General features: G+C 39.9%; 1 protein-coding gene across 25 annotated transcripts in view; it reads right to left on the bottom strand.

Moving 5' to 3' along the window:
* Window positions 1-1291: 1291 nt before the first annotated feature.
* c2cd5 (C2 calcium dependent domain containing 5) overlaps window positions 1292-14163 on the bottom strand; it is a 28135-nt gene continuing 15263 nt past the window's right edge. For 9 of the 25 annotated variants that reach the window (XM_078167927.1, XM_078167928.1, XM_078167931.1 and 6 more), the window contains 19 exons: window positions 13604-13718; window positions 13324-13422; window positions 13085-13196; window positions 12898-12977; window positions 12376-12562; window positions 12121-12285; window positions 10388-10432; window positions 9704-9844; window positions 9553-9616; window positions 9332-9393; window positions 7436-7534; window positions 7221-7310; window positions 7026-7101; window positions 6326-6418; window positions 5780-5812; window positions 5380-5511; window positions 3966-4159; window positions 3200-3346; window positions 1292-3068 (listed from right to left, as the gene is read on the bottom strand). In XM_078167927.1, the coding sequence (XP_078024053.1) occupies window positions 2943-3068; window positions 3200-3346; window positions 3966-4159; window positions 5380-5511; window positions 5780-5812; window positions 6326-6418; window positions 7026-7101; window positions 7221-7310; window positions 7436-7534; window positions 9332-9393; window positions 9553-9616; window positions 9704-9844; window positions 10388-10432; window positions 12121-12285; window positions 12376-12562; window positions 12898-12977; window positions 13085-13196; window positions 13324-13422; window positions 13604-13718 (2060 nt within the window). In that variant the 3' untranslated portion in view covers window positions 1292-2942. Of the gene's footprint in view, window positions 3069-3199; window positions 3347-3965; window positions 4160-5379; window positions 5512-5779; window positions 5813-5998; window positions 6223-6325; window positions 6419-7025; window positions 7102-7220; window positions 7311-7435; window positions 7535-9331; window positions 9394-9552; window positions 9617-9703; window positions 9845-10387; window positions 10433-12120; window positions 12286-12375; window positions 12563-12897; window positions 12978-13084; window positions 13197-13323; window positions 13423-13603; window positions 13719-14163 lie in introns of those variants that run through there. The other 16 variants (XM_078167929.1, XM_078167932.1, XM_078167918.1 and 13 more) reach the window with 8 other exon arrangements.

The following is a 14163-nucleotide window of genomic DNA, read 5'->3' as shown; positions in this document are numbered from 1 at the left end:
ATTAAACAGAGTAGTCTTTAAATGTAGGTGACCCGAAGTCTTGTTAGTTGCAGCCCCACTATATATATATCAAACATATTAGGTTAATAAGGAGTTCATCGTTAAGTTTCTATTATATGGTCACTCGTGGTCCATATACAGCTGACATAACATAAATTAACCGACTGTAAAGTTGCACACAGTGATTTAACATTTAGATTTAAGTTTTTTAGATTTAGACTTAATATTTAGATTTAATATTTAGACTCAACATTTAGATTAAGATTGAATAATTAACATTTAGATTAAAATTTAATATTTACATTTAGACATAATATTTAGACTAAACATTTAGATTTAATTTTTAGACTTAACATTTAGATTAAGATTGAATAATTAACATTTAGATTAAAATTTAATATTTACATTTAGATGTAATATTTAGACTAAACATTTAGATTTAATTTTTAGACTTAATTAGATTAAGATTGAATAAATAACATTTGGATTAAGATTTAATATTTACATTTAGACGTAATATTTAGACTCAACATTTAGATTTAATTTTTAGATTTAATATTTAGATTAAGATTGAATAATTAACATTTAGATTAAGATTTAATATTTACATTAAGACGTAATATTTAGACTCAACATTTAGATTTAATTTTTAGATTTAATATTTAGATTAACATTTTCATTTAATATTTAGACTTAACATTTAGATTAAGATTTAATATTTACATTAAGACATAATATTTAGACTCAACATTTAGATTTAATTTTTAGATTTAATATTTAGACTTAAGATAGATGTAATGAGATTTAATATTTAGACTAAATATTTACATTTAATATTTAGACTTAACATTTAGATTAAGATTTAATATTTACATTAGATGTAATATTTAGACTTAACATTTAGATCTAACAAATTTAGATTTAATTCTTATATTTAACACATAGATCAAGAAATAATATTCACATGTAATATTTAGATTTAACATTTACATTTTGATTTAATGTTTAGATTAAGCAGCCATTCTATTCATTTATATTTTTTCATATTAAAAGTAATCATGGAAAGGTTCACAAATAATGCTGTAAATCTAGTAAAGGTGATTTAAAAAAAAAAATTCACATCACATTTTTAAACATTGTAGCTAAATGTAGCAAAATGTTGATGTAAATTTCAGTGTGTGCCACTTAACAATAAGCGCCCCATAATGAATAGCAGTGGGTCTACAGTATATCAATTTCAGCGTCATCCCTGAGATTAAAAAAGAGTACGTTCTCTTGACAAACAGATGCACCTTTGTTTGACTGAGTTTATTGTGCAAGACTTACCAGGCAAGCATACAGATTCATGGCAATAAAAAGTAGGTCTGCATGCTGCTAGTCAGAGCCAAAGCATCTAAGTATGTACATTCAAGTTTTAGACACAGACATATGAAACTGATCACACAAACAGATTAGAGTATCAATAATTCTCTGACAGTGACTCAGAACATCAGGAATTCATTGCACAGGCGAAATAAGCTGTAGTCTTCATAAACTTTACATTACAAAAATACTAAAATCTGATAGAGAACATTTACACTTTATTTTCAGGTGGCACCTACACCAGAAGTTGTGTTTTTTCTCCAGCATTAGACATAAATGTTGGACAGATCAGTAGCAGTAGAAGTATTCAGAACATGTGATGAAGCTTGACAAAGGTGTGTGGAATATGACACTGACAGCATCAACGAGAGGAACTGATCCTGGAGCTGCGAGTGAAGCAAGAGTGGCCTCGGTGCACAAAATTACCTCACTTTATCCTATGAAACATCCCTGGTGCTAAACCCCAAAGGGCCACATTATACCCATCACCATTTGCCCTCTCACTCCTGATGTAAGTGTATAAAAAGCATACACATTTTGACCATTTTTAGATGAAGCAATAAAAATTCTAGTAGTTTTAATTTATAAAATAGTCACTGGAATACACGGTAATGGCTGTTTTTAAAGAAAAATCCGTGCGCTACAAAAATTTGTGCATATGCCTGTAATCTTGGCCTGTTTTTTTTAATCATTATTATCGATGACATAATTTTTTGACACTTAATGGAGAAATCTGATTACCTGTAGGATACTGCCTGTGAGCAATACTGAAACAGCGGTTAAGAAGATTATCCATCAACAAAATCTAATTTTGACATTAAAACTGGACATGAAGTATAAAGTAGATATTTATAACCGAATGGCATCACAGGGTCATCTGGGTTGTTTCTAGCATCAAAGTTTCCATTTTTGTATGAATTTTCTATTTTGAGCATCAGCACCAGCTTTGCTGAATTCTAAATACTCGCCTTGTTTGACAGTCACCACGTGGCCACTATGAAATGAACAGATGGGCCTTTAATCTGCAAGTTACTCGCAGCAGAGTCAAACACCGAGTGAGAATCTGACTGTTTTTAAATTATCTGGTGGTATGCAACTGTGTCCCTTTTGTCTGATTTAATAAACAACAACAACAGTATTTTTGGCCATGTAATGACTCCTCCTGTGAGCTGTGGATGGACAAATTAGTCATAGCTGCCTCGAGCGTCACTTGTGCCCACACACGAAGGCATGGCCGACATACTGTAAAGCTTTGGGTGACCCCAATTTGGACGGATTTAATACACAGGCAACATTTAATGCAGAGGGGTCCTTTGATTGTTTTGAAACACTTAGATTACCCAAAGAGTTATATTAGTGTCTCCTGCACAGATGTTGTCTTTAAACATAAAGAAACATCCTGCACATCCATATTAATCCAGACTGCATGTTTTTCAGTGTGCATGAGCACTTGTTCTTTATTACCTGTGTCCAAACCTTTGGATCTTTTACAGAGTTTTAAGGTAGACATAAATGACTCATATTTGGACGGCTAGACTCAGAGAGTGTGTTCACTCAGACGGTCTCTGTGTCTCTGTGTGTCACGTAGCCCCATCTGTTGCACTAGTGCAGGTCTGTCCGATAGTTGTTGCTGAGGAGGTGAGCTCGGGGTCCGTTTCCCTGACGCAGATGACGGCATCGCCACTCACATTAATGAGACACTGAGCCTGGAGGAGGAACAAAGACTGGAAGATTAAAACACCAATAACTAAGATCAAAGGATGCAGAGATTAGTTTATTGTGTATCATGTATAAATTGACTGTAACAGGTAAATACTTAAAGTGTGTGTGTGAGTACCTGGTTCTTGTTTGGATTTTCCATTAGCACACACTCTTTCATGCTATAGGACACCACTGCATTGCCACCCAGGGCTGCTACATGGGCTCGAACCATCGCGAACACCTCTGCTATGAATGAATGGAGGAAGCCACTGATGCCGCCTTCCTGTAGAAAACAAACACACATTTCATGTGTACAGCTATGTCTACACAATAACCCAGTGGTTCTCAAACTTTTTCAATTGGTGTACCCCCATTTGAAAAAGAGCCTATATAAAGAGGTACAATACAGCACTGCACCATCAGTGTCTGATTTAATAAACAACAACCTTGAAACTAAAAACACTGGTCTGTCTGGTCAGTCTGGGGGATGATAAGCACAGCTACACCTGATTGCAAGTCCGTGTGGTAGCGACATGTCAATCACAAGGTAGCCACGCCCCAAAGCATACTGTACTTTATCGTCTGTTTTACTTCATTTTCAAAATTAACATCATGCTGAGTTGAAGACGACTTGAAACTAGCAATTGAGAACATAAACTCATTAAGAAAATGTTACCGAGGTAATACATGAAGGAAGAAGTCGGGTCATTTTTTCATAGTCCTTTTTACAATCAGAATCCTTTTTGCAACCAGTGGAGTCGCCCCCTGCTGGCCGTTAGAAAGAATGCACATTTATGGCACTTGAGCATCAGCTTCACTTTTCAGACCCTGAGGCTGTTCACTTATTTTGGTCTACACTTTCATATGATTCTTGGGCCTGTGCATCATGCTTGCAGTCATACCTCTCGTAATGATGTTGTCTCTCTGATAAAAAACATGTTGATGATCCCAAGGTACTTTATGATGCGTGTCCCAGGGAGGAAGGAGAGCGGCGTCATCTTCACCACGGTGACTGAACTGCCCCCTAACGAGCGGTTGGAGCGCAGCGAGCGGGATCGTCCCTCAGGCACGGGACTCGATCGCTCCAAAGATGAGACTGCAGGTTGAGAGAGAGCAGGCAGAATTCCAAAAGAAGGAGATGTGAAAAGAAAACAAGAGGAGGGGAGGAGGAAAAAAAGAACAAAGGGAATGGAGATACCAGAAAACACTCAAAATAGTGGAAAAATAAAAGCAGATATGAACTTTAAAGCAGAAAGAAATGTGGAATGTGAAATGTACGTGCAAAAAAATGCAGTCCTGTTAGCGTTTTTCACAGCAGGGGTGACGTGTGTACTTGTCTGTGAGTATGTCAGTTGTCTGTGTGTGTTAGAGACATGTGTGACTTGACATGCAGTAGTGTGGATGTGTGGTGCCAAGACAATCACTTGGAAAGCGTGTGCTGTCATGCAGATCATGCAGTTGAAGCAAACAGACGAGACAGTTAAACAGTGTCTGCAGACAGACAGACAGACCTGGGCACAGCTGTGTATGTTTTGCAAGTGTGAATACAGCATTTGCAGTACAGTGACGTACATGAGAGAATATTTATCTGTTTGCATTTGTGAAAGAGGCTTGAGAAATGGAGACGGACAGAGAGACAGCTATGAGCTGAGCTGAGCTGGGCACATGTACACGAGCCAGAGTGTGAAAGATGCTCCATCGTCTTACTGCAAAATTTTACCTGACGTGGCTTACATCCATCAAACCAGGAACCTTCAGAGCCACACGTTAGATTGCAGTTTACTTACTGTGCACAGGACTGAAAATCATACCAGATCTTGCAGAAAAGCATCCTCACCCCCCCCCCCCACCTTGTTCTCACATTGTATGTGTTCAAATTTGTATGCGTACAGCACATCCGCAAATCATGTCACGTCTTCTCGGCTTACATACATTCACTAATGCAAATGCAGAGAAAAATCAAAAGAAATTCTTCCAGTAATTGTCATCAAAGTGTGGCAACACATCAAAGCCTTACAGATGTAGACAAGTACAAGCACGCTGATGCAAAAAATGTGACTTTCTATTAATTTCTCAGCATGGTTGCCGGGGCTACAGGCATTTCAAAGCCAAGCTTCTTATTGTGGATCCCTCTGAGGGGCGGTGCTTCAACGTTCACACTCTAGCTGAAAAAGCTGGTGCTTGATTTACGATGCTCCGCCCCCCAGCGGCATGCATGGAGGGGTGTGTGTGTGTATGCGAGCACGTACGTGTATGCGTGTGTTTGTGTGTGTGATTGCTCGTGAAACTGTGTTCTGTATTTGTGGGTATGATCACCGGGGTGTGCTAGAGACTGTGTCCTCCTACTTGTCTTAACTGATCCTCGTCTTATGGTGTGAGCTTTCAGCCTAAGCAGCTCTAGCCAGGTGCTGCATCTGTCTGCAAAGGAACCGTAATCAACGGAGGCAGCTGGAGAGAACACACACACACACACACACACACACACACACACACACAAACACACACACACGCAGCCCACACCCAAACATACACAAACGCAACAACAACGTCAACAAGAGAAAAAAAAGACACAAAAAACGAAAAGAAAAGAACAAAAGTGGATGAGGTTCGGGAGTGGTGCAGGATAACTGTCCGAGACAAAAGGATGAAAAGTCAAAACAGGGCAGTATAGTTGTTTTGGTAGCAGGGAGAGATGGTCGAGGGGAAGGGGGCTCACCTCTGGATGACACGTTGGTACTCTCTGGGACACCTGTCACACACACACACACACACACACACACACATCAAAGTCTACCTTTGTACTAGGCAGGGAGCGAAAAGAGCTCAGGATCAATCCCTTGCCCTTGCCACAAGGCTTACACAGCATGTGTTACTTAGCTTTCACCTCCCAATGTGTAACGCTCCATCTATAGTCAGTGCTTGCTATAGATGGAGCTAGCTGCTTGCTTTTGTCACTGTTTATTTCATGTGAACAAAAAGTAAGCCATGCTGCTTTAGGAGCATGGCGCCTCATCTAGCCAACGTCACACGGTCATCTAAGTCCACATCAAAACAGAACACACGGCACATGACACATCAGCGTTTATTTACCTGGTGAACGAACCATAACCAGCTGATTTTGGCAGAGTTTTGCAGCTGGGGTGAGTAAAGAGACTGTACCTAAAGTTGTTAGTGGAGGAGATGGGCAATGTCTGTTAGTGAAGCAGGGCTGAGGAGGAGGTCGGGGAGGAATAAAAAATAAAAAACATTTTTTAAAGGCTACCTGAGATTTTGGATGATGGCTGAATGTTGGTGGATGACGGGTCTGCACATAACTCCAAGGGAAACTGCAGCTGCTCTTCAGTCTCAATAACTCCTGAAAAGAAGCAGGTAGAATCATTCTGGTGCTTTAGCACTCAGGTGCTTAACAGAAATGATGTTTCTTAAATCTGCTACACTGTTTAGAGTATCGTGGTCTTAAAAGGAGAGTTCTGTTTTCCTGCTTCACTGAGACAAACTCTTAAAAGCTTTTTTATGTTTCTGCAAGCAGTTTCGTGGTTTGTTAAATATTCATATTAGCCTTATCTCGGCTCCGAAGCTGCATGACTGTGAGATCAAGTAGCAGCTCCACTCAGAGATACAGCTTTTAAATTGTCTAAAGATACAGTAGAAGACATCAACAATTGGACAAGCAACAAAGAGGACACATTAAACCCAACTTCTAATTTACGTCCTGTTCACAAGCACCTACAGTGGATGAATATAAATGTAGTTTTATACTATGGTGCAATAAAAATGTATTAAAACCTCAATGCTATCAAAGATGTGACTCCCTACGTTTGAGCAGAGCTACAACTGAAGCCACAAATCCAGAAACTGAGCAAAGCTATGGTGAAGAAATGAATGACTGCCTGCCTTTGGGGTAGCAGAAAACATTAAAAACTTCCAACAGGATCATAAATAATCTCTTGAACCCAACAGACCTCTGGTGGCGGGCTTGTCTGGCTTTTCCTGAGTCTGGTCTTTGTCAAACGTCATAGCAACCGCTGTCACTGTGACCTGGGAGGCAGACAGACAGAGGTAAAGTAACAGATACAAGAAACACTTTAATCTGATTGATCAGTTCTGACTTTTTTTTTTGCAGTTTTACAAATCAGAGGGGGCCTGAAACCACTTACCTGTATGAGTTCTTCTTCTGGCACTGCTACAGTAAAGTTGAGGTGACACAAACAGCAGGGGATCATGCAGCGCAACTTGAAGTAAAAACTCTGAAACGATCACAACGAATTGTCTTGTCACTCAAGTACTGTTATAAACAGTGTGTAACATGCATATTAGAAGTGATAAACATGGCACCACACACGGTGTGGCTGATCAATAATGGTTTTCTTACCTTTAGCAGATTCTCACACAAGTCAGTGAAGATTTTGTTCAAGCCTTGGTTGGTGAGATTGGCGTGACTCAACCTGAAGACCCTCACTGATGTAAACATCTGAAAGACAGTAACAAAACACACAGTATTGATTAACAACAAAGGCAAAGGGGCTGAATCTAACTAAAATGGAAGTAGTCTCTGTCTGTCTGTTTTTCTATTTTCTCGGCACCTGTTCATCTGATGAACTTAACCTAAAGGAATGCTGTGTTAAATGCAAGCTCTTCAGAGCTACACAACATATTTATCAGTAGTGCGTAATGTACACACTGTATAGTGTATGGAGAGTGGACCAAGCTGTTAAATGGCCAAACAGCATGTTGGGTACAGCTCACTCCCCATCGCTTCTTACAGTACACCCCCAACTCCAGAAAAAGTTGGGCCACTGTTAAATGTAAATTAAAACAGAATGCAATGATTTGCAAATTTTTTTGACTTATGTTCAATTGAATAGAGTACAAATATAAGATTTTCAAACTGATGAACTCATTCTCATTCTGAATTGTATGCCTGCGAAATGTTACAAAAAAGTTGGGACAGAGGCAACAAAAGAAAGCTGTGAAATGTAGAAAAAACACTTAACATTCCACAAGTAAACAGGTTAATTGGTTATTGGGCCCGAGCTCATCTAACATGGACTGACACACAGTGGAAAGTGTGCTGTTGTCTGACGACTCCACATTTCAAACTGTCTCTGGAAATCATGGATGTCCTGTCGTTCCGCCTAAAGAGAAAAGGGACCATCCAGATTTTTTTCCAGCTCAAAGTTTAAAAAAAAAAAAACAGCATCTGTGATGGTATCGGGCTGTGTTAGTGCCCATGGAATGGCTAACTTGCATATCTGTAAAGACACAATGAAGACTGAATGGTACATACAAGATTTGGAGCACTATATGCTGCAAACGAGATGGCATCTTTTTCAGGGATGTCCCTGCTTATTCCAGCAACACAATGCTAAATCACTTTCTGCACTCCTTTACAGCGTGGCTTCACAGTAAAAGAGCGTGGGTACTAGACTGGCCTCGCTGCAGTCCATACCTGTCTCGCACTGAAAACGTGTGGTGCATTATGAAGCCCAAAATGCAGCAATGAAGATCCCGGACTGTTGAGCAACTGAAGTCATGTATCAAGCAAGGATGGGAAAGAATTTCACTTTCAAAACTTTATGAATTAGTGTCCTCAGTTCCCCAACTCTTACTGGATGTTAAAAATATAAAGTTTATGTGTTTGAGTACTAACTCTTGTCTTTGGACTGTGTTCAATTGAATATAGGTCAAAAAGAATTTACATACCATTGCATTCTGTTTTTATGTTTTACACAGCATCCCAACTTTTTTGGAATTGGGGTTGTGCATTCAAAAACAGATAAAGGAGGAGAGACAAGCGATGTTACATCATAGCACACTCAAACATTTTAAGCATCAGTGATGTAACTTCTGGAGTGAATGCTTTTGTTCTTGGAAAAAGCCTGGTCCCAAATGGCTAGCTGTTGGCTGATGACGCATACAACAAGTTGCTAAGGGACACAACTATGTCATGGCAGGTGTACTGCTTGGGAACCAAGGAAGTGCAGTGCTGAGTGTGAAGTTGTTTGGATGAGAGGTTCTCGAGAAAGCTGCAGCAATACCAGAGGACAAGCAATCACCCTTTCTGAACAAGAACTGCACTAGTTTCCTAAAGGACAGTAATTTGCTATGATATGTTCAAATTGTAGTTTTGCTGGAAATGTAGATGCATCTACTGATTGAAAAATAGCAAATACGTGCATAAAAAGGCCTCTGAAATTGTGTTTGGTGAAGATAACGGAAGCTTTGGTGTATTTTGTTAAGGAAGTAACACTGTATTATGACGAGTTACCTGAACTCCTGAAGTCCAGTTGTAAATCCCAGGCATGACCTCAGTGTTGCAGCTGTAGAAGCCTAAAAAATTAAAGTGGAAACAGCAACATGGATGATGAAGCAGAACATGATGACATCGGTTAGAGCCTCAGCCCAATCAGGAGATAACCGTTTGTGCTCAGGATGTGCGGTGCATGATTATACACTGTAATGACTGTGGAGTTACTAGATAGAGGATACCTGTGGGGGTTGGAGCATCAGTAAGGAGGGAGTGGATGTCCTCCACAGCATCAGTGTCATCAATCTGTGGGAATGACTGCAAATGGTTACACATATCCATGGAAATAGTTATCTATATTTGCACGTACATGTATTTTTAATAGGTACACACCTCCAGGACAAAGGCATCCTTCTTGCCGTGGGAGAGATCCAGTTCTGACAGTTCGTCTGAGCTCTCTGAGTGCGAGCGGAAAAGTCTGGATCGTTGCCTCGGCTCAGGAATCGGGGAACCCACCACTTCCTCTGTCAGCTCCTGTAAGCAAGAGGGACACAAAACCTGAGCAAACGGGAAGGGAAAGTAAACACCAGAGCACCACAGCAGCCCACATCTGCATCGCACATCTGCCCAAACTGTAAAGCTAGTAGAAAGTCTATGTTAATGACACACAACATGCTCACACTCACTCAAGTACCCAATGAGCTGTACCATTGCACACACGCGCGCACACACACATGGCTGGTGTTAATTTAAATATGGATCTGGAAGAGTAAGAAGTGGCGCGCACGCGCACACACACACACACACACACACACACACCATGAAAACATACACAGGTGAGAGTGTGAATGGGCAGGGTAGATGGCCATAATACAAGTAGATTAACACAGATTCGAGTCTGCAGTGGGTTGCCCTCGAGTTGACTCTGGAGTGGGTTACACGTCTACCTGCTCCCAAACGTCCCCAGTTAAGAGCAGTTGCATAGTTAAAGTAAAAGTGGTGTAGTATTGTGATTAATAGTGAAATATTTGTCATGCTTTGCTGTGTCTCACAGCTGAAAGTTGCCGTGCTCAGTACCATGTTTATGCCGCAGAACACGTCAGGGTCCAGGGCAAATAATTTCTTTAATGACCAGAGAGAGACAAGAGGGGTAAGTTTATCATGATTCACGAAGAACACACTATATAAGATGCATGATTACGTACATGATTTTAACACAAGAAACAAGAAAAGAAAGAATTATACTCACAATAATGGAAAAAGATCAGCACGACATGTATATGTTTGTGTACAAAATCATTACGCTTACTATGTAAACTAAAACCTTATTAACTTGATATAACACCCTATGTGACAAGCACAAATCTTAAGTATTTAATAGGGCTGCACAATATATGGTTCAATCATAAACACATTGTGAAAGACTGCCATATTGTACTCATGGGTTTTTTGAGTTAGTTAAAAGAGAAAGTCAGCAAAAACTGCACTTAATTTTTTATTGGTTCCTTTTGTGTTCAGCTTAAAGTTAAATTCGTTTAATACAAAAAAATGATGTCAAATATCATTTTTAATATCATATGAAAAATTCATATCCTGATATTCGCAATATTTCGACTTGTTGACATATTGATGTCATGCTGTTACCCATGGCAACAACAAGCATAGCTAGAGGGCGAAATTATTACTGAGTCTGCGGTGGTTCCAAAAAGAGGAGCAGCTTCAGTAGTGTGGAATAAACTGTGGTATCCCGAATGTTTTATGAACAGCCACAGACTTCTCAGACTCTTTTTTAGCGAGTTACCGCTCAGAGGGAACTCCTTCAGTGGCTCCTCTGGCAGCAGCACATCATCTCTCCCTCTCCTTTATCGCCATGCGCACACAGGAGTCGCTGTTGTCGAGTGAGTTTGTCATAAACCTTTGGTAATGTAAACCACCGTGACGCTCGTGGCTCGACAGAAAAAACTACAGATATGTGAATGTGCAATAGTCATCGTAGCATGACAGCCTGTCACAGGTTACAACGTGATGATTAGAGGAGAAATGGGAGAGCATAAAGGTCCAGGTGGGGAAAAAAAAACCACACAAAAAAAACTTAATCATTCAGGAAAGAGATGGAAATCGCCTGTTGATTTATATATATAGATCCCATGGTACTTTTTTTTGTATTTGGGAGCTGTTTAAATGTGTAATTCGTGAAGGAGTTTATTTTGTTGTACTACTAATATTACAGACAGAATCCGAATCTGTCATATCGTCAAGAATATAATTATTGCAAAATACCTTGAAATACTGTGATATTATTTTAGGGCCATATTGCCCACCCCCATCGGAAATAATATTTTCTAATTCAACAAGCAGTTTGTTGTATTTAAGGAGCATACCAAAAGCAGCAGAAAGGCAGAACTGAGTAAACTTTACTACCTGTAAATTAATGCAACTATTATTGTCATCATATTGTGCAGCCTTAGTTTTTAATGGCCATAAACTGTAGATATTATTCCGATATCTGACTTGAAAGCCCTATGACGCAGGTAAGTCAATGATATTCCATGATTTATAAGGGTAAATGCAAAATTCCAAAACATCTGAACCATATTTAAAACATTCTGGTTTAAACATTTGTTCCAAAAGCTTTCTATTTACAATATCTATATTTTGGGATAACACCCATGTGACACTCTGGCTCCTGTTGTGTAGAACACTACTAAGCAGTGAAACTCTGACATACTAGGGGAGAATTTGTAGACCTAAACACAAAGCTTATCTACCATAGATTAATTTACTGTCCATGTATGCGTTGTGTGTCTCACCGGAGGGTTTATTTGGTAGAGCTCTTTGTTCCTGGCTATGGTGTCGTTGATCCTTTTCTGGATGGTAAGGATGTGGTGCTCATTGCTCAGGTCACCAGGAGTCTTCCCCGCAATCTGGATGCCACCTGGTGCCGGCAGGGCTGTCAGGTACACTCCTGTAGCAGACTGAACACACACACACACACATTTTAAGGACAGTGTTGCAGCAAACACATGTATGGCTGATGAAGTTGTTAACCTAAAATGTTGACGTACAGCCAGACCCAAGAGCATGTTCTCTCCGATACTGATCTGTATGTGTAGGCCAAACAGAGCGTTCATGCTCCGCAGCTTCAGCTTGTTCATCAGCTGCGTGTGCAGCTCGTACTCCATGAAAGGCAGCAGGTTGGAGATGGCCGTCGCGTTCACTTCACCCTGGGCCTTCTTTTTCAGACGACACAGTCTAGAAGACAATTAACACTGGCGTTAACTCACTTTGATCAATGTCTTTGATGTGGGGCTCTATTCTGGGATGTGTGTTATTGCGCCTACAAGGGAAATATTTTCAGATAACACAGGTGTGGTTGCTGAAACAGAGTGACTTTACCCCAGCTTTTTAAAAAAAATCTTCCTTATGCGCTGCATCCACTGCACTAAAACCGCCCTGTATTGGTGTATAAATCCTGTTACAGCTATTTGAAATATTGTTATTGGTATTGAACTTTGTGCTGAATTTCTTTATAGTCTGACACGTAGGTTTCTTCTCAGTGTTGGCTGGTTAACTGCGAGGTGTTTTACCTGGCTTGGATAAGGCAGCCCTTCCCAGTGACTGCTGCTTCTGATGGCAGGTCAATTGTTGTGAACAGCACATCAGGAACCTTGAAAAAACACAACAATCTCCATGACTTTCTTACACTGGACACCAAAGACATGTTTAACACATAGAAGTCTTTGATTGATGTAAGCAAGAAAGCATATTTGAGACCTTCTGACGCCTGCAGAGGTAACAGTAGGTGAGCTGCGCGGGAAAGGGCATGTTGATCTCATCATATGGGATGTGGCAGAACCCACAGCTTGGAGGAGACGGCTCATCAAACCTGGAGAACAACACACACCATCTGGTATCAGCCTCCATAGCTCAACCCAAGCTGTGCTGACATAAACTGTACACATACACAAACAGGGATTAGAATCAGTTTGCTCAGTCTCCGAATCATCACAAACCTGTGGTCAGTGAGTCCGATGTCTAGGCAGCCTTCACGCATATACCGAGGATTCAGGATGGCTGCTGTGCCTGATGCTGACAGGATACACACCTCCTCACTGTGTTGAGGGGAGATGGAGAGAAAGAAAAGAAAAGAAAAGAGGAGGATGAGAACAGGAAATTAAATTGTATGTGTTTAAGACAACTGGTTGATAACATAAACATCAACAGTAGACGTATCAGGCAAAAAATAAAATAAAAGGGTAATATTTTTTTTTTTTTTTTTTTTTTACTACGTACCAGATGCTAGTGCTCTCACTGTACCCCACAACAGCATGGCAACCGAGAGCTTTGGCATGAGATTTGATCTCCTGGCGAATCTCCTCCCACCAGGCGTCGCGAGTCTCTGGCTCATCTGCAAAACACAAAATTCTGAATTAGACGACTTTCACAAAAAATTCTGATTGGCTGAATTTTCTACCAAAAAACTGAAGTCTAGCTAATGATGAGTTAACACTAAACCTAAGTACCTGTTGTCAATGTAGCATGATTTTAAAAAAGCCTAACAAGTACAAACAATAACAAATAATCTGACAACTCTGTATCTAATCTGGTATCTAATCTGATTGCTTTGATTTACCAGAAAATAAACAGACATCAAACAGTACACTTTGTATTTTCTGATGAATACATGAATTAAATGGTGTATCAAAGCAAGCCAAAACCAACTATCAGTTTGTGAAACAAAGTGACAATGAGAATGGTGACATGAGAGTTTGAGGATGATGATGAAGGCAAAGTCAGTGGTTAGGTTACTCATGGTTGTTTTCACTGGCTTTCCTTATATGCACAGTATCTAA

This window comes from Epinephelus lanceolatus, chromosome 5 (genome assembly GCF_041903045.1).
Source record: "Epinephelus lanceolatus isolate andai-2023 chromosome 5, ASM4190304v1, whole genome shotgun sequence".
NCBI lineage: Eukaryota > Metazoa > Chordata > Actinopteri > Perciformes > Serranidae > Epinephelus > Epinephelus lanceolatus.
The sequence above is the reverse complement of the archived record's forward strand: the minus strand, read 5'-3'. Positions and strand labels throughout refer to the sequence as shown.